Here is a 27193-nt window from a genome sequence, read left to right as displayed (position 1 = left end):
GGGAGGATCCCACATGCCGCGGAGCGGCTGGGCCCGTGAGCCGTGGCCGCTGAGCCTGCGCGTCCGGAGCCTGTGCTCCGCAACGGGAGAGGCCACGGCAGTGAGAGGAGGCCCGCGTACCACAAAAAAAAAAAAAAAAAAAAAAAAGCATCAGGTCCCCAGAGTCCCCAGCAGAGTGCTGTCCGGCGCACCAGCATCATCATCTGTGTTCACAAGCTCTGGAGCTGGGCTGCTGTGCTTCGCAGGCTCCTTCCTCCAAACAGGGGAGCTGCCTTGGTGGGTTTTGCACATTCCCTGAAGGCAGGTTGCCCTGAGAGTGATTTGGAATTTCTTGGGAATAAATGAACTTGTTCTGGCGAAGCTAGGTGATTATAATTGCTTACCTTCTGTATTGCTTAATTTCGTTTCATGAAAGACAAAGCTTATTGAAATTTCAGATGTCTGGAGTATTTAAAATCTCCATTCCTCCTTTCCAAAGCAGGATGCATTGATTCTTAAAATTCTTCTACTGATTTAGAAGGCCTTGCATTAATATTTGTCAACATAAAACGTCTGACCTCTTCTTCAGATACTGGGCATAGTTATTGAAGTTCCTCATTAACTCTATTTAAACGACACTTCACCTGACTTTCTGAGGCTGGAGACAAAGGCTGAGCTCCTCAGAAGGATGGGGGAGCTCCAGGTTTTAAAGCAGGTTTATAAATAAATGGTTTTTCTGACTGCTCAACTGTCTTACCAAAGTAGGTGATAAGAGTACCAGAGAAATCTTAGATTCTGGTTCTAAAATGAAGAAATAACTTTTGTTTCTCCTTCTTAGAGACCACTGACCAGGCCAGGTCTCACCATGGAAGCCCGTGTGTCCTGGATTTGGATTCTGAGTTTGAAAATCTGCTCAGCCATGATTTGCCAAGTGGCTCACAGCTGCCCGGAGGGGTTGCTGATGGGAGGTTGGCTTCTATCCTGACCGTCTTCCCGAGACCCACGGGCCCTTCCCTGGGCTCTCACGGGCTTTGCACATCTCTCCATGTCAGCACGGCTCACTGGAGCTGTAGCCTACCTTACCCCGCCAGCCTTGCCCATCGGCCTGTGGGCACCTCCCTAGGAAGGAGGCCACGTCTCCACGATGAAGGCCCAGCATCTGGCACACAGCCAGGAAGACAGAACAGGCCCAGTAAGTGTCCTGAAGCAATCAATAGATGAGTAAGTGATGGAGTGAGTGGAGGCAAGAAAGGCAAATGGCCACTGAACCAGGATGCACGAGCCAGGGAAATCAAGTAGTGCTGGGAGGACCAGGGTGATAGAAGAGAGTCAGATGCCATGTTGCTCTAAGTGGTTCCAGCATGAAGAACAATGATGGACACCCAGCAGGTGCTCAATAAATATGACAGTGAACACTAACTGGGTACTTCCTGCCCCAGGCTCTGGGCTAAGCCCTTTACGTGGATTGTCTTACTTAATCCTCCCATTAAACCGTACCAGGAGCTGATATTACTTTTGGCGAAGTAGGTTAAGGCCCCAGTGAGAGACGCTGACTCCCCCGTCAAGGCAGGAAAGACACGACCCAATTCCTATCAATATCATCATTCTATGAAATAGTGCCATTTGCAGCACCAGGGATGGACCTAGAGATTATCATAGTAAGTGAAGTAAGTCAAACAGAAAGACAAATACCACGGGATGTCACTTATTTGGGGGAATCTAAAAAAACGGTACAAATGAACTTATTTACAAAACAGAAACAGATTCCCAGACATAGAAAACAAACTTATGGTTACCAAAGGGGAAGGGGGGGAGGGATAAATTAGAAGTTTGGGATTAACAGATCCACACTATTGTATATAAAATAGATAAACAAAAAAAAAACTTATGGGTAACAAAAGGGGAAGGGGGGGAGGGATAAATTAGAAGTTTGGGATTAACAGATCCACACTATTGTATATAAAATAGATAAACAACAAGGACCTACTGTATATCACAGGGAACTATATTCAATATCTTGTAATAATCTATAAACAAGAATCTGAAAAAGAATATATATGTGTGGATATACATATATATACGAATCACTTTGCTGTACACCTGAAACTAACACAACATTGTAAATCAACTATACTTCAATACAAAAATTAAAAAAAAAACTATCATTCTACTTTCTTACTAGAAAGGCAGCAGTTTTGCCATGAAACACATAGATTCTAGAGTTCAAGTCCTGGTTCTGACATTTGGGGGCTTAAAGCTGGGTGACTGACTTTACTTACACCATCTGTGCCAGCTCTCTTGTGGGGAAGGTACTGGTGCACGTGGGCCATTGTGAAGTCCAACTACATCAGGACGTGTACATACAGCAGAGCCTGCAGCTAGCGCTACTTCAGATGGTAGCCTGGGAAACGCTACTCTCTATTGCCGCAAACCATACACGGTTCCCTGTGTCATTCCCCCTCTGCAGGTGTGATGTCCTCACTCTTCGTGGGCTGGAAGCAGAGAACTGCAGATGTGGGGACCAGTGGGCCTTGTTGACCCCAGGGTGAAGGCCACAGTTTTACTGACGACAATAAGAGCAACTGGGGGCGGGGTGCAGGTAGGGAGGAGGGAAATTCAGCCTTTATTTCTCTGTGTTAAAAGCAGCTAAAAGATGTAATAAAGGATCTGTCCAAGATCTCAGCAGAGAGTTAGCGACCAAGTCTAGGATAGACTCCAAAGTCCCAGATTCCTATGTGAGGTCAGCTGAGGGTACTACGTAGTGTGGAAATTCTTGATCTGCCTAAGGAGAGGCATGTTCAGATGGTTTAAACTAAATCTCTCCTGGTTCCTGACAAGAAGAAATGCCCAGCAGTGTAGGGCATCCTTTTGAATTCCTGTGGCTGGAATGGCACTGCAGACCCTCACTTGCCCAGACCTTGCTACCCACTCCCACTGTGCCAGGAGCCCCACGGGGGAGCAGTTCTTGATGCAGAGCCTGGAGGTTTAGGAGAACATAGCCTCAGCTACCTTGGCTGGGAGCACTCCCCTCTGGATCCACCCTCCCGGGCAGACTCTGGTTTTCCTCTGAGCGGGAGAACGCCCTGGCTCAGGGCTGCCAAAGTGGCGGGCATGCTGAGGGTGAGGCGGTGGGAAGTGAAGCTGACTCTGGCTTTTGCCACGTGTGGATTTGGCTCTGGGGCATCTAAACTGAATAGAAAGAGACTCTTCTCGCTCACCCAAGAAGGGGACACTGCCATCCTCATGTTTAATCTTTTCAGAGGCTCCTGGCCCAGTAGCCCAGGCAGCCAGTTGCTCCAAGACCTGGCTCCCAACTAACTCTCTCTCCCATTTCTCCTGGCTACTCCCTTCATGTCCCGGCATCCACAGACTGCTTGGAATTCCATCCCCTAACTTCTGCCCCCTCTGATGGAAATGTCCTTCCTCCTCCTTTCTCTGGTTTAACTTTATTCATTCTTTCACACACTACACAGGCATTATGTCTTCCATGAAGCCTTCTCTGACTGATTCTTCTGAGATGTCTCTCTTGTACTCCCATAATTTCATCTGGAAACTTCTATCATGGTATTCACCATTTTGCATATAATGTTCTGTCTTTATGGGTCTGACTCTCATAGGAGGACATTTCTTGATAACAGGTGCAACGACTTTTGTCTTTGAATCTTCAGCGTCTTGCCCAGTGCCTGGCACATTGCAGTGAGGGCATGACTTGGAAACATTTGTCCAAATTATTCTTCACTTACAGAGGAGGAAGTCCGGCCAGGACATTTCAGCATTTCAATGTATGTAAACATGATTGTACTTAGAGGATTGTGAATAGAAAACAAAATTCACAAACCTGCACTTAAGGATAAAGAAACAATAGCATAAACATTACGATGGGGTCGGGCCCTGGAGAAGTGGTCTGCTACATCACGGTGGAGAAGGAAGCCAGCAACTCAGAGGCAAAGGAATGTGGACTGTGGCCACTGCCTTCGTGTTGACTCTGGAAGACAATGCTTGCTTTATGAAGGAAACCATATCCTCTACTTGCAATGTGATGACTGCCATTCCACACTAAAAACCAGTGTGATATATGTTACCCTGTTAGACCAAATACGGAGGCTGTAAGCGTTATGTGGGCAGAGAGTTTTGTCTAACATTTAATTTTTTTTTAAATAAAAATTCACTTTATATCCAAACCAGAAAATCTGTTACATGTTACACAGAGAGTCCCTAAGAAGCCTTAGAAATAAATGTCTGTGTTATAGCACCGAGGTGAATTTCTTCAAGGGACTCTCTCTGGAGGGCACACTGAGCCTCCTCATAGGTGACTGGTCCCTGGGTACAGACGCAGAGGCTGTGAACTCAACAAAAGCACATTGGAAACTTGAGACAATCAGAAGGGACATAGTGTCAAAGCATTTTATGAAAGAGACATTGCTAGCCTTTGAATAATTTATTCCAGGAGTCATACAAACATAGAGAAGAAGCTCAACACTGACAAAGTCTAGGTTTGATGCTTTTTGTTAATTAAACCCAATCATCTGTTGATCACAAACACACACACACACACACACACACACTGTGGTATAAGACATACATATTGTGCTACTAGTCACAATTGTCAAGACAAGGAAACAACCTAAATGTCCATCAACATTTGCAAATGTTGATGTGGTACATACATGCATTGGAATATTACTCAGCTATAAAAAAGAATGAAATAATGTCATTTGCAGCAACATGGATGGAACTAGAGGTTATCATACTACGTGAAGTAAGTCAGAAAGAGACAAATACCTTACGATATCACCTAAATGGGAAATCTAACTATGACGTAAATGAATTTTCTGTTTCTACGAAACAGAAACAGACTCACAGACACAGAGAACAGACTTGTGGTTACCAAGGGTGGGGGAGGGGTGGAGTGGGAGTTTGGGATTAGCAGATGCAAACTATTATATACAGGATGGATAAACAACAAGGTCCTACTGTATAACACAGGGAATTATATTCAATATCCTGTGATAAACCATAATGGCAAAGAATATGAAAAAGAATGTATATACGTGTATAACTGAATCACTTTGCTGTATAGTAGAAATTAACACAACATTGTAAATCAACTATACTTGAATAAAATAAATTTTAAAAGATATACATATTGTGCTATATTACCTCATTTTAATTCCTTGGCTCAAGATACATATAAACCTCTAAATTCAAACTCAACAGGAAATACAGTCAACCCATTGGTCTTACCCTGAGGTAGTTGAGGGTGAAATTTGTTAGCCCCATCCTGGTGATGTTTTTGGACAGCTGATCCAGGACCTGAGGATCTTGTGCCTAAACAGGAAAAAAATCATATATTTCATCCCTGTAAGATGGTACCAACAAAGTCCTCGACTGTGCTACAGCTGCTAAGAAATACAATCTGCACCTTGTCCATTTTTCTCAGAGGGGCAGGCTGCTGGAGATAATTTAATTTACATTTTGAAGACACTTGCATATAACACTTAAGGACACTTTTGTATCAGTGGTGCAAGACCCATTGCCAGGGAGAATCAAACTGAGTCAGATGGGAGAAATGACTTTACTTCCTCTGTGAGAGGCCCTGTGTCTTCAGGAGGAGGGTCATTAAGTCCAGCCAGGACACCTCCAAGGTCCCTGACACTGCCGCCCCTCTGCCCTGAGGGAAGGTGTGGTCTGGATTTGGCAGAGCCATGCTTTAGGACTGGCCTTTGCTGCGTGTTGTGACACGGTTGTTTTTAACAGCTTGGAGCCGAGGACTAAATGTGAAAACTTTGCAACTGCCATGAAATATACACATATATTAAAAAATTCTAACTCTCCTCCCCGTTAAGCGGAGGCTAGAAATGATGTCCTCAACAATTTTCATCCTGCAGGACTGCAAGGGTATGCATAATATTTTCCAAAGTATCAGCCACAGAAAAAAAAGATGTAATGTTTTGTGGGCCACCCCCAATGTTCAGTTTGACCAGAAAAAAATGAAAATTCTTTCTGGATTCCATTGTGAAGTGTCTCTTAGTTGATGCTCTTTCTTTCTGTTTGTCTTTCCTTCTTTTTTAATTGACATAAACTGTTGCTAAACAGAGGAAGTCTTAAGTAACATTCCCTTTGTCTCCACATCTGCATTCATGAGACCATCTAGGTTATACCAACACCTTAATTTATTCTTTTTTTTTTAACTTTAATTTTCCTCACAGTGATACAACCAACTGGCTTTGTGTATATAAATAAAATGTAGGAGAAACAGTCAGAGCTTATCACTTTTCATGTCAATTTCTGGAAAGGGGATCCTTTGTGGACATGGAGCTGGTATTTATTGAAGCCTTTCCAGGTTCCAGGAAGAGCTGGTTCTGTAGAGACACATCAAATAGTTGTGGTCGACCTCAAGGAGCTCACATTGCAGTTGGAAGACAGGATGATAATAAACCCACGGAAGGATATTTTTGCTTTCGTCATGGCCATTGCTGCTGATAGCCAATCACCAATACTTGCAGAGGTCCTACTATGTGCCAGGCGCTGGCCTAAGTGCTTATGTGCATTAATTCTTAATTTTCAAACCAATCCTCTGAGGCAGGCTCTATTATTATAGCCATTTTATAGATGAGGGACTGGAAGAACAGAGATGTCATGTCACTTGCCCAAGGTCACACAGGAACAGGGATTCAAACCCGTGTGTTCTCAGGCCCAGGCTCCTGACCACTATTCTACGCTGCTGCTTCTCTGTCTATTTTGAGACTAATAAGAATGGCTATTCCAGACTGCTTCAAGGAGAGTGGAGGATGTGAACTGGGCTTTGAAACTTGAGGAGGACTCGGGCATGGATGGGCAAAAAGAATGTAGCAGGAGAGTGTACAGCAGAAAGCACAGGGTCGATGGAAAGGGTAGAGATTGGACAAACCAGATGGGAGGAGGGTGTTGAGGACAAGAGCCTGGGGAGACAGCCTGGGTATGAATAGTGGGGAGACAGACAGCTTCTCAGCCTGGGTGTTAGAGTCAGAACCTGTTGAATCGAAATCTTGATTTGTCCCTTTTGGGCTGAAAAGCATTGGACAACTTATTAAACCCACCTGAGCCTCCATTTCCTTACTTTGAAAATAGGAGTAATAACAATTCACCTCTTCGAGTTACTGTAGGGACTAAATATAAGGTGTACAAAATGCTTAGCACAGGCCCTGCGTATCAAACACCCAGTTAACGCTCACTACTGTGACTGTATTCTCTTTTCATTGTACAGGGTCTTAAAAATCAGGCTCATTCAGTCTGATTTTGCTCCAAAGCATTTTCGCAGCAACTGCTGCATCGCGCACTCTGGAAGAGGGATTTATTTAATTTGGTGCTATGTGACTCCTTCTTAAGGGACTGACCTGATGAGCTCTTACCAAGTCTTACCTTTAAAAATCTCTCTAGATTGCCATCAAATCCACCCTTGCACCTCATTTGTGCTCAATAAATTTGATGTGATTTATGGCCAAATGCAACCAAGTGGACCCCAGGGGCTCTGCTCCCTCCCAGCGCTGTGGTTAGGAAGGGCGTGGACACGGATCTGAGGTATGTGAGCCCCAAGTCCTGTCGGATGGTTCTAATCAAAAGTGGAAACTGGGGGCTTCCCTGGTGGCGCAGAGGTTGAGAGTCTGCCTGCTGATGCAGGGGACGCGGGTTCGTGCCCCGGTCTGGGAGGATCCCACATGCCGCGGAGCGGCTGGGCCCGTGAGCCACGGCCGCTGAGCCTGCGCGTCCGGAGCCTGTGCTCCGCAACGGGAGACGCCACGACAGTGAGAGCCTCGCGTACCGCGAAAAAAACACAAAAAAACCTGGAAACTGTTTTTCTTACTCTTTGTTCTATTTCTTTGCCCATTTATACATAACAGGTTTATTAGCCCAGGCAGAGCAGTACTTGATAATGACTGCATGGAATTTAAGAGTACAAACTGTTTATTGAGGTAACCTCAATTTGGAGTTTAAAATAATAAATTATTTTTAAAAAAGGCTCACAATGCACCAAACTCAGAAACAAAGGACGGGGAAAGGGGCCTGTGGATGAAAATCGTTGGGGGAAAAACTCATAATTTAGAGTTAATTACCTAAAGTGTGAAGACTCTGGGAGTTCTTTCACGGTGAGAAAGAGGGGCTTCTCCTTTCTGAGTAAAATGAGAGGATGAAAGGAAGGTAGTAAAATAGAAATTAAGTTACTTACATGCATGGCAAGAATGCTTCTTGGGACTAACTCTCTGTATTGTCTAATGGTAAAGTGCCATGTTTTTATTCTCATGAGATCATCAAAGGTGAACTCCAAGATCAGTCTGCCTTCTGTACACACCTGGAAGCAACAAACAACGGACTCAGTGATTAGGTACTTTGTGATCACCACATTTTTGTAACTCACAGGTCAGCCACTCAGGGTGGTCTCCCTGACTCCCCTTGGGCGGTGCTGGATCTTGACAAAAATGTGACACAGGTGATGTATCCAAGGAGAACCAAGACAGGTGTAAGATCTGGAATCAGTGGGGTCAAAAGACAGCACAGCTGCTCACTAGCCATAAGCTAATGGTAACTCGACGAGTTACTACTGAAACTCCAGGAGCCCCCATTTCTTTATTTGTAAATATACAGACAAAACCCATCTTATAGCAATGATATGTCAAAAACTCCTGGCACACAGTGTGTCCCCCACAAAATTGGTACTCTTTCACCTCCTTTTCTCTCCACTTTCATTATGCTTCTACCATAGGAGTCTGAACTCTGTTCTAATCTTGGTTATGCTACTCTGGGAGAAAGTATCTAATAAAAGTATTCCTGCTTACGTATGAGTTACTACAAGGTTGCCCAACCAGAGAAAGTTTTCATTTACAAAGAGAAATGCCAGAGGGCAACGCTTAACCCAAGGCTGTGGGTATTAGTTAGTGACACGTGGAAAATAGAGGCACATTTAGAATATATTCCTTGAATCACATCCTATCAGCCATGACAAATTCCGCTTGCGTAAAGGGCCAGGCTTTGGGGGAGCCAAATTAATTTAAGAAAAATATATATTATTAATGAGACAGAGTTTCTGAGGCTCAGAAACTCCTTGATAGAGTGATCAGTGACAGGGTAGCATTTTTTTCTTCTTTTGAAAGTCAGATGATTTTTGGCATGTAGTTCTTATTTTATTTACCTTTCTTTTCACTGTTAATGACTTTGAAATGAAAGAAAATGCTGGATAGTCTCATGGCACTCACTCTATCTCAACTATATAAGATAGGAAGTGGAGGCATAATATTGGTTCAGTTGTAATTAAACAATTACAGCTCATTATTCAGCCCATGTTTGCCTTAGAGAAGCAGTAGAAAATAATGGATGGAGGCTTTGGCATTAGAAAGTCCTAAATCCAAATCCTGACTCTATTTTCCACTTATTTTGCAACTTTGAGAAAAACAAATAAATTCCTTAAGTTTCAGTTTCCTCATCTGTAAAATGAGGATAATAATATCCTTAGGTAGGACTGTTGGGAAAGTATATTAAATGAAATTGTGTATATAGATTGCCTAGTATTGTACCTGACAGTAAATGATAGTTTAAAGATGAAAGACATGTAACCAAAGAACACAGAACCCCAGACCAGGGGTTGTTGTAATGTCTTATCTGAGACCTGGGGGGGTTTTGAGCAGTGTCTCAGGGGCTTTGCTGGGAAAAGCTTAGCCTCCACCTGGATGCTGAGATTCCCACTCACTTTCTAGACTCAACCAGAACAGCTTCAGTTTTATCTGTTTTAAATATCGGACTTCTGATCAAGCCTTTTCGAAGAAAGATTTCTTAAGACAGAGAAAAGAACAAAACTTTGGAAATCACTGCACAAACATTAAAAAAAAAAAAAAGCAATCAACTGAGTAGGGAAAAGGATCATTTCTAAAACTATAGTCCATGAAGATAATTAGCAATTTATACCAACCTTTTATGAAATACTAATAATCACTTCCTTCTTTGGGAATTTAATACAAAAAGCCACCATTTATTGAGTTCCAACTATGTCCTAGGCACTAGGTTAGGTGATTTCTATTCTCTCTAATTTAAGGTAATATTTTCTTTAAACAAGTGAAATACCAGTGCAGGAGAATTAGTAACGTGTTGATAGGGCACCACTTAAGAAAGATGCTAATAATGTCTGCCATCTTCATTTTATCAAAGGTCTCAGAAGCACTGTCAGATAATTATTGATAATCTGGGTGAAGACCTCTAACTCAGAGCCAATTAGCAGAATCTGTGGGTAATTTCAGGCATTGGGCTCTTTGCCCCAGAACTCCTTGGCTGAGTGGTCTTCAGACCCTCATTTTTGGCAACTTTGCCATGGGAGTCAAGCACAGTGAAATTGGAGAAGACTTCAGCGTCCCCACCTCACTCCTCTAGAGCCTCATCAGCATTGGAATTAATTTAACAAGGTTTTCAAAAGAGTTGCATGGAGATTAAGACAGGAAATTCCCCCTGGAGTGTTAACATGACAGAAGCCACCTGCAGTGGAGGCTTTCACAAAGGGGAGGTAACTGCAGCCAGACGTTCACAGAGAAATGTGTTGACAATACAGGACAGGGAAGGGATATTTGGATGCTACAATCCTTTTCTTTTAAAGAGGGGGGATTATTGGCTGTTTAAACAAATATTAGCCCAGTTAAATGTCATCCTTTTTTATTATCTAATCTGTTTGTTTTGTGTTTATGAACCATAAACCCAAGGCAGAGAGTGGTTTCAGTTTACTTCTACTGAAATAGGATTTCATAAAGGGAAGGCCTGGATGGAGTTCGTCTGATGAATTACTCAATTGGAGCAGCTCTAAGGTCAAGTTAAACTGTGTTTTTTGTTTACTGTGACATAGCAAACCAGCTGAGGACTCTTCATGCAGCCAAAATGCTATGGGCCTACAAAAGGGAACATCTCAACAGCCTTGGACTCCTCCTTTCTCAGCCAAAACCAAGCAATCATCTTTATCCAAGGCATAGCATGTGCAAAAGAGGAATCCTGAGAATTGAATCTAAGTTGATTGTGTTGGGTGTTTTCTTTAAGGGAAATTAAATGACTGACTTCCTTGAACGAAAAGATGGAAGAGAATTTGGTCACTGCTAACCTTCCCCAAGTAATTCTACCCACAGCCTCCACCCAAGCCCTAGGCAGTCTCTCCAACCCCTGCCCCCATCATGGAGGTTAAAGGAAACTGAAGGCTTTGTGATTTATTTTATATGCAACAACCAGCGAGTGGAATAGAGGCACTTAAGAAAAAAAAAAAAAAACATATGTATATATTCCTTGTTTGGAAATTGTAAAAGAAAATGGGCATAACTTATGAAGGCGAATTAATGTTTTCTCTTTTCAGAAAAATTCTGTGCATTCCTTGTAATCAATACAATTAATGTAGCTTTTATCTAAAGTTGGCCTTTTTTTTAAAAAGCTGCCTTTCACTTGGAATCCAAAATCAAAAGGGTCCCCAATTAAGAAAACATTTTCTGTTGTGCTGAATTCATGTTACCGTACTGTGAGCTCTGACATTTTGTTTCTGTGGTAACCAAAATCAGCTGATTAGTTGGCATGGCAACAGAAAAGATGTAATCCCAGCAGACACACTCTAATCAATGCCCCCAGCACAGATGGTCTCCGGAGGATCAACAAGAAAGAGGCTGGCAGGCGTTCAGCGGATCACGTGCTAGCTTGAGACTAGGCCAGGAACAAGAGAACTAAAAAAGAACATTTCTCAAACTAACCGGTAGCTTTTTAACCCTTTTCTTTCTTTGACTAATTGTAAAGCAATACTGACCATGTAGTTGTATAATAAAATGATTCTCATGTAGCTTTTATGAAACACAATGTACTTTTTAGGTGGGGATGTTCATTTAATTTTCTTGGCCTTTACGCTTTGAACAGCATGCATGGACTAGTGCTTTTAGATTAACCGTTGCAAAAAGCTCATTGTGTTTTACTTCGAGATGCTGCATATGTAAATGCATATGTCAATACATATATATATACACTTATTAGAGCAATACAATCATTGATATAATAGTAATTTGGTTAGAGTCAGGATAAGAGCGTAAATGTATAAATAAATCCTGGAGTATAACATGGTAACATGGTGTACAGGCTAAGGTAAGAATGATGAACTAACTGTCAAAGACATGAATGAGGATTCATATTGGAAAACTGGTTGGTATTTCCACGGTACTTTTCTGCAGTAGTAAATAATTTCATAATAAATAATTGAGATCAGAAAAAAAACATAAACCTATGTTTACAGAAGTGATAAGGTGTCCAGTAAAGGCTGTAATTATGGTTCCAGTTTGTGAGCCCCCAAAATAACCCAACATGTACCCCAGAGAGGAGTTCTTTCACTATCTGCCAGAATTCACACCCTCAAATACAATTCAAGGGGTCTTCGACTCTGAAAACCTTGGTGACTGCTCTTCTGATTATTAAGCCTTGTTTCCAGTTTGATTCGAAATTGAATACAGAAAAGAAAGGCTTCAAAATGTGTATTTAAAAACTCTAATTACATATTTATCCATAATCTATAATGTTCCTAGGATCAGGAAATTGCAAAACATGCACTATGGTCCTGAGGAATATTAAATATTACTGTTGATTAGGACTGCGGCTGATTTTTGATTCACCAGTTGACCACATTTTCATAAAAGCAACTAAGAAATGCTGGGTCAAATGCTATTTGGAGAATTAGAGTTTATTGATATTCTAAATTAGAACAATGTGATAGTGCCTCACATAATGTGCTAAGTGATGCCATGTACTAATAGCAGGCTCCCCTTTAAAAAATTCCAAATTATTTTACTTTGTGATACTGAAATGTCACTAGCCCCTTGTTTTCTACTAAATAGCCATATTATTTTATTACATAAAGATGACTTATTTTTAATTAATATAAGAACAAAAGAAAAATTGGAAAGATTCTTTGGGTAGTATAATAATCCCCAAGGAGCAAAAAAAAAAAAAGAGAAAAAAAAAATGAATGCTTTGGAATTTTCTAAAAATAAATGTGCATAATTAGCATCTGGACGAAGTCCACACAGCTAAGCTACATTTCCCAGAAAGGGATATCTTTCACCACAGTATAGAAATATTCATTACAAGAGTTGGCAAATGTATTGCTGTGGAGTAGAGTCAGATGGGTGATCTAAATAATTAAAGCTTGAGACCAAGAGAGCTGAGTTCAGGAGATTGTCCCATCTGGGAGGGGAGTACCATCTGAGAGGGGAGTGTTCCAGGATAGGGGAGAATGCAACAGAGGAAAACCTTAGTTTCTTAATTTGAATGAAAAAAGTACTTTATCAAGTCATCGAAAGAACTGGATTCTTTTTGATTTAAAACCAGTCCAGAATGCACAGCACTATATCTTCGGAACAACTGACAGTGCTCATTTCTGAAAAAGTTTTGGTCTGAGAAAGAAAGAAATTGAGGAAATAGATGAAAGCGCTATTTCAACATGCATTTTTATTTTCAGCGGCTACAGGCTTTGGAAGTAGCTCCTTCATTATGGGAAAGTTTTATTTACATATCACGGATTTCTTTTTTCCCTGAAAGCATAAGGAATTGGTGTGTTTTTCTTGAAGGACCTAAAAGTAACAATAAGCCTACACAAACGATAATGAAGCAGCAGAAAAAAGGCTTTCTCTGCAGTGCTCAGGCTTTGTAATGCTAGAAATGGCTCAGGTATCCACAAGGTGATGTAAATGTTTTGTATCTCTGAAAATAGGTGAGCCACAGACAGAGTAAACCATCATCTAGGTGATCATTCCTTTCCACACAGCAAAATGCTCTTTCCAGCATGGACTTTCACGTGCAGTGGGAACTCTCCTCTCTGCTCAACTGTTAAAAAGGAAGAAAGGGAAAAACCCATCTCCTCTTCCACATTTAAAATGTCTATTGACAAAAATCAAGATACCATAAAATCAATGGCATTTAATGATTTGCTTTTGCATCTTATAAGCGTTTCCTTTGCTTATAAGCATTTTATAAGCATTTCCTTTGGTTTTCTACTCCCTCGTGGGCACCGGAAAGGTTAAATTGCACCAAGATCAAAGAATACTTTAAATAATAAACATTTTATAGCTACTCTTTCCGCAAAATGGTGCATAAGTAACAAACACATCTTCAGTTTTATAATCGGGCTTCTGCAATTAACCCTGATAATTCAACTTCTCTTAACTATAAAGAGAGGGTTGTCATTTGTGTTTCAACTAAAAGAGATAGCTGCTATCATTGATATTTTAAATTAGTTTCACATTGAATCTTAGTCAAAATGCAATGAACTAGTGTTCATTAAAATAAACTTCCGTTCGCCAGATTCTTTGACTAAATATTTATTCTTACTAATTTTTCTCCTTGGGAGAAGATATAAAGGGATTGTCTATAGTGTTCCATTTACATTTTTATGTTTTTGTGTTCCTTAAAGATTATGGCTAGTTGAGTTGTGGTTTGTTGATTTTTATTCCCCTCCTTGTTAATATTTGAATTTAGCTTTAAAAATTGTTTAATTTTAGTAACAAAACACAAATACCGCACAGTAATAGGAGAGTGTTCTTTTAGTTGTAGAAGACCCTTTGTATAAAAACCAAAATTCTGGGCTTCCCTGGTGGCGCAGTGGTTGGGGGTCCGCCTGCCGATGCAGGGGACACAGGTTCGTGCCCCGGTCCGGGAGGATCCCGCATGCCGCGGAGCGGCTGGGCCCGTGAGCCATGGCTGCTGGGCCTGCACGTCCGGAGCCTGTGCTCCGCAGCGGGAGAGGCCACAGCAGTGAGAGGCCCCCGTACCGCAAAAAAAAACCAAACCAAACCAAACCAAAATTCTATGTAATATGCGACATCATGGACTATAGTGAACAACACCTAGTATCTTTCAAGTATTATATATTTGAAAGATACTAAGAGAGTGGATCTTAAGTCTTCATCACAAGAATTGTAACTATGTGTAGTGATGGATGTTAACTTATTGTAGTAATCATCTCACAATATATATACATATATCGAATCATTATTTCATATACTTGAAACTAATACACTGTTAAATGTCAATTATATCTCAATTTTTAAAAAACACCCAGATTCTAATTTAGCAGCCTAAGTTTGATAGGCAGCCAAAACTCTCTTCTCTTAGTCTTGAGGGTCTATCAATCATGTTTGACTTCCCTGGGATCTGTATCACATGCACACACCTTAGAACAGGGTTCACCATAGGGTCTTGCCATGTTACAAACAAAAGAGATGACCTCACAGTGCTGAAAGCGTCTGAGATGTGAGAAGTCAGGTTAAAGTTCCAGAAGACAACCATAATTACTATGCTTCAGCGCACCCAAAGAAGAGCAAGGCTTGTTGCCGAGTCCGCCCTGTACCTTGGTAAACATGGGCTTCCCGTGCTGGGTGACCATCGCACACTGGTCGCAGTCCACCGTGATGGATGAGTTGTGGTAGGATTCTTTTGAGTGTTTGAGAATGTAATACAGGTCAGTCACTCCTCCTTCAAACACAGTGCTAAAGTAACGGGGGATGAGGGTCCTGCCGATAGCTGGGAGAGAGACAACAGAGAAATAAACCATTAACAAAAATATCCAGATGGTCTCATATGCCCCACACCATTGCCAGACTTCCAACTGGATACAAAATCATACCAGGAGGCAAATTTCTCTTTATTACCCACCATGTTCCTTCTGGGTTACAGTTAATAAAATAAAATCCCTAATATTCAGGAAAAATTTATATAGTCATCTTTCCAGATTTGCTGTCCATCAAAAGTCAGTAATGTAAGAGTCCATACTTTAAACATAAGGGGGGCAAATGTACTGACTACTTCGAACCTCAGGTGTATTCTCTAAGTTAAAATATTTTCAAAAAATAAAACATATCCATTTCACCTGGATTTTTCAATGGATTGTTTGCAGACCAGTTACCCAATCATGTTTTATTATTGGTAGTAGTAGTCATAATGATATAAATTTTGATAATGTAATGCTTTGTGGTATGTGAAGTATTTTGGCCTTCACTCATTGGATCTTTAGCACAACCCAAAGAGAATCGGGGACTGAGACCCAAAAAGGTTAATACAAAAGAAAAAGTTTTTAGGAATGTTTCAAAGTCACATGATTTATAAGTAGATAACTGGGGTCTCTAACTTCAAATCTGCAAACACCCAACCGCTAAAACACTTTCCAACACTATGTCTCAAATTGCTTTAATGAAGGGAAATCTTTAAAAAGTGATCCGTATCTGTATATACAAAGAGATCCATACCTACGTAAGTGCTGATTACTCTCTCTGCTTCTGGAGTTGAATAAAATATCTTTCCAGAATAAAAGGGCCATTTTCAGAGAACTTGATACCTTCCACTTGGTCTAAATTGGTCTCTTTCATTCCACGTGTCCTGTCCTGCCCCATTTTAGTTTGAGCGATTGGTAAGTAGCTGGGTCCCTCTGATATATGATGCTTAGAAACAGCTAACAAGCCCTTGCTTTAGCAGAGATTTTAAATCCTCTTACACTGAAAATCCCAACTCATAATATCAGGAATTTTGCCTATGTGCAGATTTTGAGGCAAAGTACTAAAGCACTCTCAAGCGATTGGAGGTTTTTAATAAATCTCTTACGTTCACTATATAAGGCTTCCTGAAAGACAAAAATAATACTTAAGATAAATAAATTACCCAAGAGAGCCTTAGTAGGACAAATCATGCAATTTTCACTTGAATGTTTAAAAATGTTTAATTTCATTTTAAAAGCATCAGTATTTATCCATTTTGTATGGATCTATACCTCTTTTGTACACGGATTTTCAAAAAAAAAAAAAAAAACTATAAAAAGAATACCCTGCCAACCTGTTTTCTGAAGTGATCTCTAAAGAACCCCGATGTGGATGACTGGTCTCTGAATAATTTATATAGCTGTTATTGCTTCATATGTACTGCAGTGAAATCAATCAACAAGTGTGTGCTAAATATTCCAGGATCTTTGGCAATTTCATCCTAAATAATCCTTATACATACATTTTCTAAACACTGCCTAATCCCCAACAGTGCATGTTTATTTGCTAAATATAAAATTCAAATAAGAGTAATCTGAGTCCATCATATCCTTAAACATATGCATAGCTGATATAGTATAAAGAAAACTTTGTTAATACGAAAAACCTTATTATACTTTGCTAAACAGCTAAAATTAATTAAATGCATTTCAAATATTCTAACTTAAAACTAATTACCATAAATCAGCTCTAGTAATTTGACATTTTGGGATCTATACTGTGGAAAATAAACACAAACCATAAAAATATAGATATAGGGTGAAAATATTTTACTACAATATCCAAGGAATTGTCACATTAAAAAGGTTATTGCAAATAAACATCATTGGATTAACCTACATTATAGTTTATTCATGAATCCTGCACAATTTAATTTCTTTTTCGTAGTGTTTGCTCTATGATATCATTATTTCCATTCATAGTTTAAGAAAAGTCAAATGGGAAAAAAGTTTGTAATTTCTTAACTTTAAATTTTTAATCACGTCTCCAACTCCAGGAAATGTACAAGCTGTATAGTCAATAGACGTAGAGGGAAATTCAGCTTTGCTTCAGGGAATACTTTCTAGCACTGAGGGAAATGATCGTTATGGATACCTGAGGTTTGTTTTCAGTCCTGTTTCCTTTGTGGGACTGCCTGTACCATTTTTTTGGAAACGTATGGTCTTACTTGGACCATCACTCACAAAGCTCTGTTATCCACTGTGGTAGACTGCTACTCTGATGGCCCCAACCAACCACAACAATGGAATTCATGTTCTTGTGTATGTAGTCTCCTCTTTTCAAATCTGGACTGGGCCCTGTGATCTGCTTTAATTAACAGAATGTAGTGCAAGTGACCTTGTGTCTATTGGGGCCAAAACTTAAGAAGGCCTAGAAGCTTCCACTTTGTGCTTGGGGGAAAAACCCGTTGTTATGTACAAAGTCCAACTACGCTAACTGCCATCCTGTGAGACGCCCAACCTAGCCATGTGAGCAGCCACATGAAGGGGAACTGTGTTTTCCAGACAACAACCCCAGCTGAGCATCCAGCCAACAGCCAGCACCAGCTTGCATGAGTGAAGCCATTTCGGAAGTAGATCCTTGAGCCCCAAGTGAGCTGCCTCAAGCTGGTTTCACACAGATCAGAAATGAGCTGCCTTCCACAGACTTTGCCCAAATTGCAGAATCATGAATAAATAAAAGAAATGTTTGTATTTTATTTTTTTGGGGGTACGCGGGCCTCTCACCGCTGCGACCTCTCCCGTTGCGGGGCACAGGCTCCGGACGCGCAGGCCCAGCGGCCATGGCTCACGGACCCTGCCGCTCCGCGGCATGTGGGATCCTCCCGGACCGGGGAACGAACCTGCGTCCCCTGCATCGGCAGGCGGACCCTCAACCGCTGCGCCACCAGGGAAGCCCAAGAAACGTTTGTATTTTAAGCCAATAAGTCTTGGGGCATTTTTAAGGGTAGCAATGTTTAACCGTAGTATACTTTCAACCTCCTACGCTACAGAGATGGGCAAATTAGAATCCTTTCCTGAAAGAAAGAGGGCAGTTTTGCCACTAAAAGCATGTGAATTGTAGAAATGCTGAATCCTGCATATAGAGGAAAGCAGATCAGAGAGACCAAGAGTCTTTGTGGACTGATTTGGGCCTTGTCTTAGCTGGGAGTGAAGCCAACTCAATACCTTGGAGGTCCCACTTATGGGAGATATACCGCCCCCCCTCCTTTTCTTGCTTGAGTGTGTGTTAGCTTTCTGTGATTTGCAAACAGAAGAATCCTGATTAATGTTGCCCTGTTCCAGCATGGACTGGAGGCGTGAACACACATAAAATAAGGAGGAAGTGATGAGAAAAAGGTGTTGTCAGAGACTATTAGTTTTTTATTGTTGCTGTAACAAATTACTACAAACTTAGTGGCTTAAAATCTACCTATCATCTATCTATCATCTATCTGCCTTATAGTTCTGACAATCTGACATGGGTCTTGCTGGGCCAAAATCAAGGTGTCAGCAGGGTTGCGTTTCTCTCTACAGGCTCAATTTTCTTGCTTTTCTAGCACCTACAGGCTGTCTCTACTCCTTTGCTGTGGCCCCCTCCTCCATCTTCAAAGTCAGCAATGGTGGATGGAATCCTCATGGCCTCAATGTCACTTCCTCTTCTGCCTCCCTTTTCAGCTTTTAAGGACCCTTGTGATTGTACCGGACCCACCCAAATAATCCAAGATAATCTCCCATCTCAAGGTCCTTCATTTAATTGGATCTGCAAAGTTCCTTTTGCCACGTAAGGTAACATATTCATAGGTACCAGGGATTCGGGCTGGACATCTCTGGGAGGCTATTATTCTGTCTACCATAAAGATTATCTTTAAAGAGCTTCTGTTCTGCAAGGGAGTATAGTCAAAAATAGAACACACACACACACGCACACACACACACACACACACACACACACGGTGCAACATATAGATAATGTACAGTGAATGGGACAAACAACCAGAAAAAAAAAAAAATTGCATGTGCTTGAGGAAATCCCTCTAGCTCATTCACTGATCTCTTCTATAAACATTCACTGAACCCACAGTAGGTGTAAAGCTCTTTGGCAAGTGCTGGAAACACAAAGATAGATTTTTGTCCTTGTCTTTATACCTCATTTCTAATAACAAATATCTAAGTATCTATAACGCAATGTGAAAATAGTTAAAGTTAAAAAATAGGTTTATGATTTTGAACTCTTTGCCATTTTCTTCTGAATCCTGAATTCGATATACAATTTTATTATTTTTGAAGCACCAAGAAGATTAAAATGTCCTTTTAATAAATTGTGCAACCACACTGCACAGCCTAATATAAATGACTTTAAATCGGTGAACATTTCAGATTTAGACCCCGTGGTCCCCTGACTCATCAGCCACACCAATTCTAGATCTAGTTAAGTTTTATACTGTCACACTCATAAGCTGCACCTAAGCTTTACATTTATACTTTAGTCCTTGGAATTAAAAATAATTTAAATATTGATATGTATAAATCTACATTGTGCCTCCATAAAAGGGATCGTATCTTTCAAATATACTTGAAAAGAGATTAAGATTCTAATAGATTATTAAATTGATTCTATTTTTCTAACACGTTTAGGTCAATGCTCCAAAAATTGGAAAGGGAAAGTATGGCGAGTTAAGAGAGCATGGGAAGATTTTCTGTGATATTAGGTGAGTGGAATAGGATAATGTTATTTATCCATGTGTTTATGAAACAGAAAAGAAAATCACAGATTAAATTATTCAGGAGCCTGAAATGTGTATAAAGAATGTTTAAATAATGCTCTACTGTGTAGGTAAACATTATTAGTCTGGAAGAGCTAGCACTTTATCCTTAGCTAATTTGGATGTTGAGCTCTGAATTCCAGTTCCTTGGGAAGTTTTTCATTGTTGTTCTGTCTTGTCCCCAAGCACCGGCACCGCTCCCCAGAAGTTCTTGCATAGGGCTGATGGCGCTATGGAGGCAGGATCTAGCTTCTATCTTTTCTTGTAGGTGTTACTTGTAGACGTTAAGGTATCTACAGGATACTTGTAGATATTAGCTGATTTTTTCCCCTATTTAGAAACCAAATGGATACATTGGGAACTCTTAATCACTGAGACGATATAAACTACTGTGCATCTGCCTTTTGGAGCATTTTGTCTCTAATAATAATTATGAAACTTTTTCTTAAACTCTTAAGGGTGTTTATAAGGAATTCACATGAAAGAAATTGCAAAAAGAAAATGATCATATGGGAAAATGTTCAAACTAGTAATCAAAGTATGATACATATTAAAATAATAACAAAAAGACTAAAACATAAATCTGATGAGGTTGTGGTGAAACAAGCATACTCACATACTTCTAGGGAAATCAATGTAACAATTGCTCCTTGTCTGGAGAATCTCTAACTCTCTGGTAGTTTATTAGGTGTGACTCTAAGCTCTTGGTAAATACTCTTGCCAAACTGCAGTTCTAATGTTCAGATATTAAACGCTCTGAAGTTCTCCAAGTCCTTTGAGGAACCACTGTCCAATGTTAAGACCTTTGATTTGGGGCCATCACTTATATTCTAAATGCCTGTAATTTCATCTTTCAAAGAAAATTCACTTCAAAAAAAATGTAAGAGGTTGAGGACCCCAATTAAAATGGGGAATAAGAACCCCAATTAAAATGGGGAATAAGAAGAATGCTTATAACTAACAATATATTAGTACCACTTAACTCTTGACAATTATTTAACTAAAGATTTTCTACCTCATTGGAAAGAGAAAACCATATAACCACACAACGCATTTGTGCTTTTAATTAGGCAAAGTCAATTATAATAAAACAAGTGGTAACTCTGATTTTTAAACAATTTTTCATAAACAAGATAGTGGATAAAACTGGTTGCCTAAGTCTGAGTAGTTTTAGTTTTATACAGTTGTTCTAAAGCTGCAGTACCTCAGAAATCCAAAAGGAAATTCTCCTACTGAAATACCACTGCATAATAAATAAAAAATTCTACTACATAATAAACACGAAGATTCATTCAACTTTAGACTCACCTGTATTCAGAAATTAGTAAACGCATTATGCTAGCATGTAAATGGAAATGCGTCTAGTAGTGAAATAAACAATATTGATGTTTTTATTTATTATAAATAACCATTATAAATAGTCAAAACAATGGAAATAAGACATGCTTGAACTTTGATAGGGGTGATACAGGTTCAGGGCAGATTCCTTTGTCTCAATGAAGGGAAAACAAGCCAAATTCATTTTACTTCAATAAATTAACATTATTTTCATTCTAACATACCTTTTACTTCTTTTCTCAAGCAAAGAAGTCTGATTTAAGTATCTTCTTTCTTGCTATTTCAAAGATTCTTTCATTCAGTGTATGTTTATTAAGTACCTGCTACGGGGGGCCTGGCTTTGCTCTAGGTGATGGAGATGAATAGCAGATGAGTGGGAAGACAGAGAATAAAGCTGGTAGTGAAGGAAGGTAGTCTAGTTTAGACTGGCTGCTCTGCAAGGCTGCAGTGGGGAGGTGTTGATGGAGCTGAGTCTGGACTGAACGGGCCATGTGAGCATCCCAGGGACCAGCAAGGACAAAGGCCTTAAGAGAGGAATAAGCTAGAATTGAAGGTGCTTGGTGTGTCCTAGTATCAGAAAGCAGGCAGTGTGGAAGGACCACAGGCAAGGAGAGTGAGGTGACAGTTGAGCTCAGAGAAGGAGGTGGGGTCAGATTATCTGGAGCCTTCTCGCCCCAGCAAAGGGCTGACATGTCAATCTTAGTGCAATGAGATAGCACTGGAAGGCTTCAGCCAGTGAGGTGATCAGATGGACCTACTCTGTTTTTAAATGTATCATGATCTGATGAAGGTACTGTTTTTAAATGTGTCATCCATCTGTCAACATGGTTCCAAAATGCCACAAAATTTTTTGATTCTCCCAGAAATCTAATAGGCATTTTTCTTCCATTTTCTACCAAAAGACTTCTGCCACACCACCTCACATATGTGCTGGAGAAACAACGATGACTGTGATAAACCCCATCCCGCTCTTAGGGAGCTTCTGATCAAGCAATTGTTAGAGCTATTAATTCATTAATTAAGGACAAGTGAGATGTGTGTCATGGTTTGTTCTTGTTTTCCACTGTTTCTCCATCGCCTGACACACATTTAGGACCCGTACATATTTGCTGAATGAATGGGTGCAGTTCATGAATGGATTTACATGTTCCAAGTTCCAAGAACTTACTTGTAACCCTTACTTCATTTCCTTTCATTTAATTCAACCAATGCCTTGGCATAATCAGATAATTTTGGATCCCGATTTTTTTCAGCTCTACCACAGGGTGTTTCTCTCACTTATGTGCCTCTCACCATGGGCAAAGTTTCTTTATCCCTTTATCCAAAGCACTGATAATAACATTCTGCAGATGAGGTCCACAGCCATGGCTGGACCTCTTACCATGAATCAGTACCCTCTAAGTATGAAATTGAAATCCTTTACTGACTTTCAGAATAAGTCCATGCCCTAGTTACTGATGCCTCATGGACATGGTGCAGGGTTGATGGGGAGAGAGTGAGGTGTCAGAGAAAGACCTAAGCTAAAGGATGAAAAGACATCAGTCAGACACAGGCGACCAGGGGGAAGAGAGCAGTCCTGGTTCAGAAGACAGATAGCATGTGTCAAGGAGCATATGTGCGTTTCCCATGATTTGGGCTGCTGCTTTCGTCAGATCTTATATATTTATACCTTAGAAGAGCTTGTCTGGATGAACTACTCCATTACATAACGTTCTCTCATTCCTTATGACAGTACAATATTCTTTTAGTTATCCAAACTTTATAATGTAGTTTACATCCGGGAGATTTATTTCTGCCCTCGCTATTATTTTTATTTCAACATTTTCATAATTATACTGTTTATTTTTCAAGATGAACCTTAAGATAATTTTGCCAAGTCCCCCCGTCCCTCCCCCCCAAGAAAAATTGGAAGGAGGTTGGTTGAAATTAAATTGAATTTGCTAAACAAGGGTTGACATCTTTAAAATACCCAATCCTCCCGTACAGGAACATGAAATATTTGTCCATTTGTTTAAATCTTTATTTCTACCTCAAAATCATTCTGTAGCTTTCCATAGGTAAATAGCTAACAATGCTTGAATATTTTAGTTATGCTGAATGGTTAACATAATTTTTTTCATTATATTTCTATTTGGAACACTGACACTTACTTGAATGCTCCTACTATTTTAATAGTTCTTTGGAAGATGTTTTTTGAGTTTTCTAGGTGAGGAAATCTATGTATTTCCTTCTTTCAAATATATTTATACCATTAATTTCTCATCTTATTACACTAGTTAGAACAGCTCTTTGAGAAAAAAAAGTATTAAATAATGAGGAAAGTAGTAGGCTTTCTTTTATTTTTTCCCTAATTTTTTTGAGAATTTCCTCTAGGATTAAGGGAAGTACTATATGTTGATTTGAGATCTGATCATATTACTTATTACGGAAAGAAAAACAAATTCTTTTTCTACATCTTGTTTTTATGATTTTGTCCTTTTTAATCCTGATGGATGTTTCATTTGATCAAATGCCTTCTCACTTACTATTGAGTTGATTGTCTTAAGTTCCTTTAGAAAGCTATCTATTAACATATTTTCAATTATTGAATAATTTTTGTACTCGGTGTAAACCTTTCTCTTGTGCACACATGCACACATATATTTTTAAATAAATTTTTGCTTAAGTTCAACTTATGATTTCACTAATTTCTTTAACAAATACCCATGAAAGCAGTGCTTTATATGAGGCACTAGCCTAGCTACTAAATTAGAATGATAGAGCCAGAGAAGTCCTCAGGTTTAGTCCAGTGACTCCCACAGCATTTTCTAATCCCAATGGGTCTCTGAAAATCTCAAAATGCAACCTTAGCTAGTTCCATATTTCAAAAATACTATTAAAAAAGGAATATGTTTAGCATGTTTCTCTGATTTGAGTAGGAATGAACTCAACTCATGGTGATACTGATTAGCTCCTGGTTAGTGATTATGAATAACACTTAATGTATGTGGGAAAAATATAATACAAAACACTAACAATTATTTAATAAATGTAATAAGGTTATTCATGAGTATATTCCACATCCTCATTTTACAGCAGAAAAATCTGATGACTAGAGAAGAAAGCTGCATAGCTACTTGGGGCCAGGATGAGGTAAAGTAGAATGATTATTGTATTTAATCAACCAATCTTTGTTTATTTCTATGCCTGAATTTAATTTTTATTATTTTTTAAAATTACATAAGTAATACACATGCAAAAAATTAATACAGTACTGTTGCAGAGACTCACTAACTGTTCACTAGATCTGATTTCTTTTTCTAGGCATAGAGTAGACCTCATTTCTCTCTTTTTTTTTTTTTTCTGTGGTACACGGGTCTCTCACTGCTGTGGCTTCTCCCGTTGCGGAGCACAGGCTCCGGACGTGCAGGCTCAGCGGCCATGGCTCACGGGCCCAGCCGCTCCGCGGCACGCGGGATCCTCCCGGACCGGGGCACGAACCCGCGTCCCCTGCATCTCTGCATCGGCAGGCGGACTCTCAACCACTGCGCCGCCAGGGAGGCCCTGATTTCATTTCTTAAACTGCCTCTCAGTTGGGTGCTTGTGATGGAGTTGTAACCAATGCCCAATGGACGTTCTCATTGTTTTCATTTTTTTCCCACCAAGTAGACATCAAGACATATTCAACTTTCAGAAATGACGAGTAAAATCATTCTACATGTAATTGGCAAGCTCTTTCCCACCTCTAACAGCCAGATATTGAAGACCCAGCAGAGGATTCTGTGGACCCCCACCCGCCATGGATGGAGTAGCCAGGAGATGGGAGGAGCCTGGATTACCACCAGGAGGAAAGCTGCCACATACTGGGAAAACCCATTTGGACTTTGAGATATCGAGTTTTATTTGTTGAAGAAGCTAGGGTTAACTAATACAATTATTAGGAGTCTAAAGTTTCCCTGACAACCCTGTACCCACCAATGTCAGTGCCTTCACCCCTCCCCAGGTCACCTTTGTTATCAGTATGTTATGTAGCCTTGTAAATATTTAAATTATACATTTATCTCCATTTATATGTCCACATAGATAACACATATCATTTTATGTGCATGCTTTTTGTTTTGTTCTATTTGTTTTACATACAAGTTATATAATAAATCTATCTATATGGAACTTGTCTTTTTTCACTCAATAATACATCTCTGAGTTCTAAGACTAAGATAGCTAATTGATTAGGCATTGCTTGATTTTAATCACTGGATTGTATTCCAGAATACAGCTGTTTCACTCATTATTTAAACATTCCCTTGTTGAGGGACATAGACAGTGTTTTTCAACTTTTTCCAAAAGGACAGACACTGGAAAGGGAAAAAAGGTATATTTTATTTAACTAAGTACCAGTAATCACCCTTCACATGCTGTGATCAATTTACTCCCCCACCTGCCCTGACAGTACATGTTTTACCCACAACTTCACCAGCAATGAACAGTGTTAACTTTTGCATTTTTTGCCATTTAGATCACAAAGTGTGTCCCTTACAAAGTGGCAGCCCTAAAGTACGCAAAGCTTTCTCTACATGTAGATGATGAAATTAAGTAATTAATTACAGACTTCCAGCTCATGGGGTTACTGCTCCAAGTGAACCATCCACATCTGACATTTTCAGATGGTTTGCCATTTTCTGGATCTTTCTACCCAAAACCCCTTCACTTGACTAAAGGAAAAAAAACAAAAACAAAAACAAACTACTCCAGACTAGAGAAGCAAAAAAATTCCATTCCTTGATTTTTCAAAGGTGCCAAACATCAAGAATTCTTATGAAATTATTTCAATATGATTTATTGGGCCTTCTCAAACTCAAACCCATGGAGACACCACAAGTCATTCAATTTTGTGTTTTAATATCAGCACAATTCAACTGGGTTAAAGAAATGTTGCCTGAGAAACAGACATATGTGTGTGATTTCAAACTTAATCGAAACCAGGACTCCGCAACCTTTAGCAATGCCAAGAGATGCAAAAGAGATGATTTCCTCTCTGCAGAGACAGAGGCAAACGTGGATAAAACTGGGCCCTCTCTCAGGGCTGGATATTATACAAGACGTTCCCTGTAAGGTGTTAAGTGGTCACTAAAATAGAAGCTAATAAAACATGACCCTTTAAAGTGGATTTTGAAGTCGTCAGAAAGGTTTGTAGAATTAAAATAATAAACTGGCTGTACCCACCATCCTCCCAGCTCCATTTCAACCTCACCCGCTCCCTTAGTGCTTCCGTGCTCAGCACACCTCGAAACCTTTGCTCACGCAGCATCCTTTGCCTGGGTATCCGAGTCCTCCCTCTTCTGTTTCATCCCAAGTCTTAGGCATCCTCAAATTTTAGCTAAAGCACCATATCCTGTGGTGGAGAATCCCTTTTTCCCTCCGAGTTTTCCACTTCTCTCCTTGGTATCCTTTTTTTTTTTTTAAACTTTATTAGAGTATAATTCTTTTACAATGGTGTGTTCGTTTCTGCTCTATAACAAAGTGAATCAGCTATACATACACATATATCCCCATATTTCTTCCCTCTTGCGTCTCCCTCCCTCCCACCCTCCCCATTCCA

General features: G+C 39.9%; 1 protein-coding gene across 8 annotated transcripts in view; it reads right to left on the bottom strand.

Annotated features, from left to right (window-relative positions):
* Positions 1–27193, bottom strand: part of LDB2 (LIM domain binding 2) — a 394247-nt gene that overhangs the window by 67008 nt on the left and 300046 nt on the right. For all 8 annotated transcript variants that reach the window (XM_024119526.3, XM_024119525.3, XM_024119527.3 and 5 more), the window contains exons 3-5: positions 15353–15525; positions 8186–8308; positions 5224–5307 (exon numbers count right to left, since the gene is read on the bottom strand). In XM_024119526.3, the coding sequence (XP_023975294.1) occupies positions 5224–5307; positions 8186–8308; positions 15353–15525 (380 nt within the window). The remainder of the gene's footprint in view (positions 1–5223; positions 5308–8185; positions 8309–15352; positions 15526–27193) is intronic.

The sequence above is a fragment of the Physeter macrocephalus genome, chromosome 7 (genome assembly GCF_002837175.3).
Source record: "Physeter macrocephalus isolate SW-GA chromosome 7, ASM283717v5, whole genome shotgun sequence".
In the NCBI taxonomy this organism is placed as follows: domain Eukaryota; kingdom Metazoa; phylum Chordata; class Mammalia; order Artiodactyla; family Physeteridae; genus Physeter; species Physeter macrocephalus.
The sequence above is the reverse complement of the archived record's forward strand: the minus strand, read 5'-3'. Positions and strand labels throughout refer to the sequence as shown.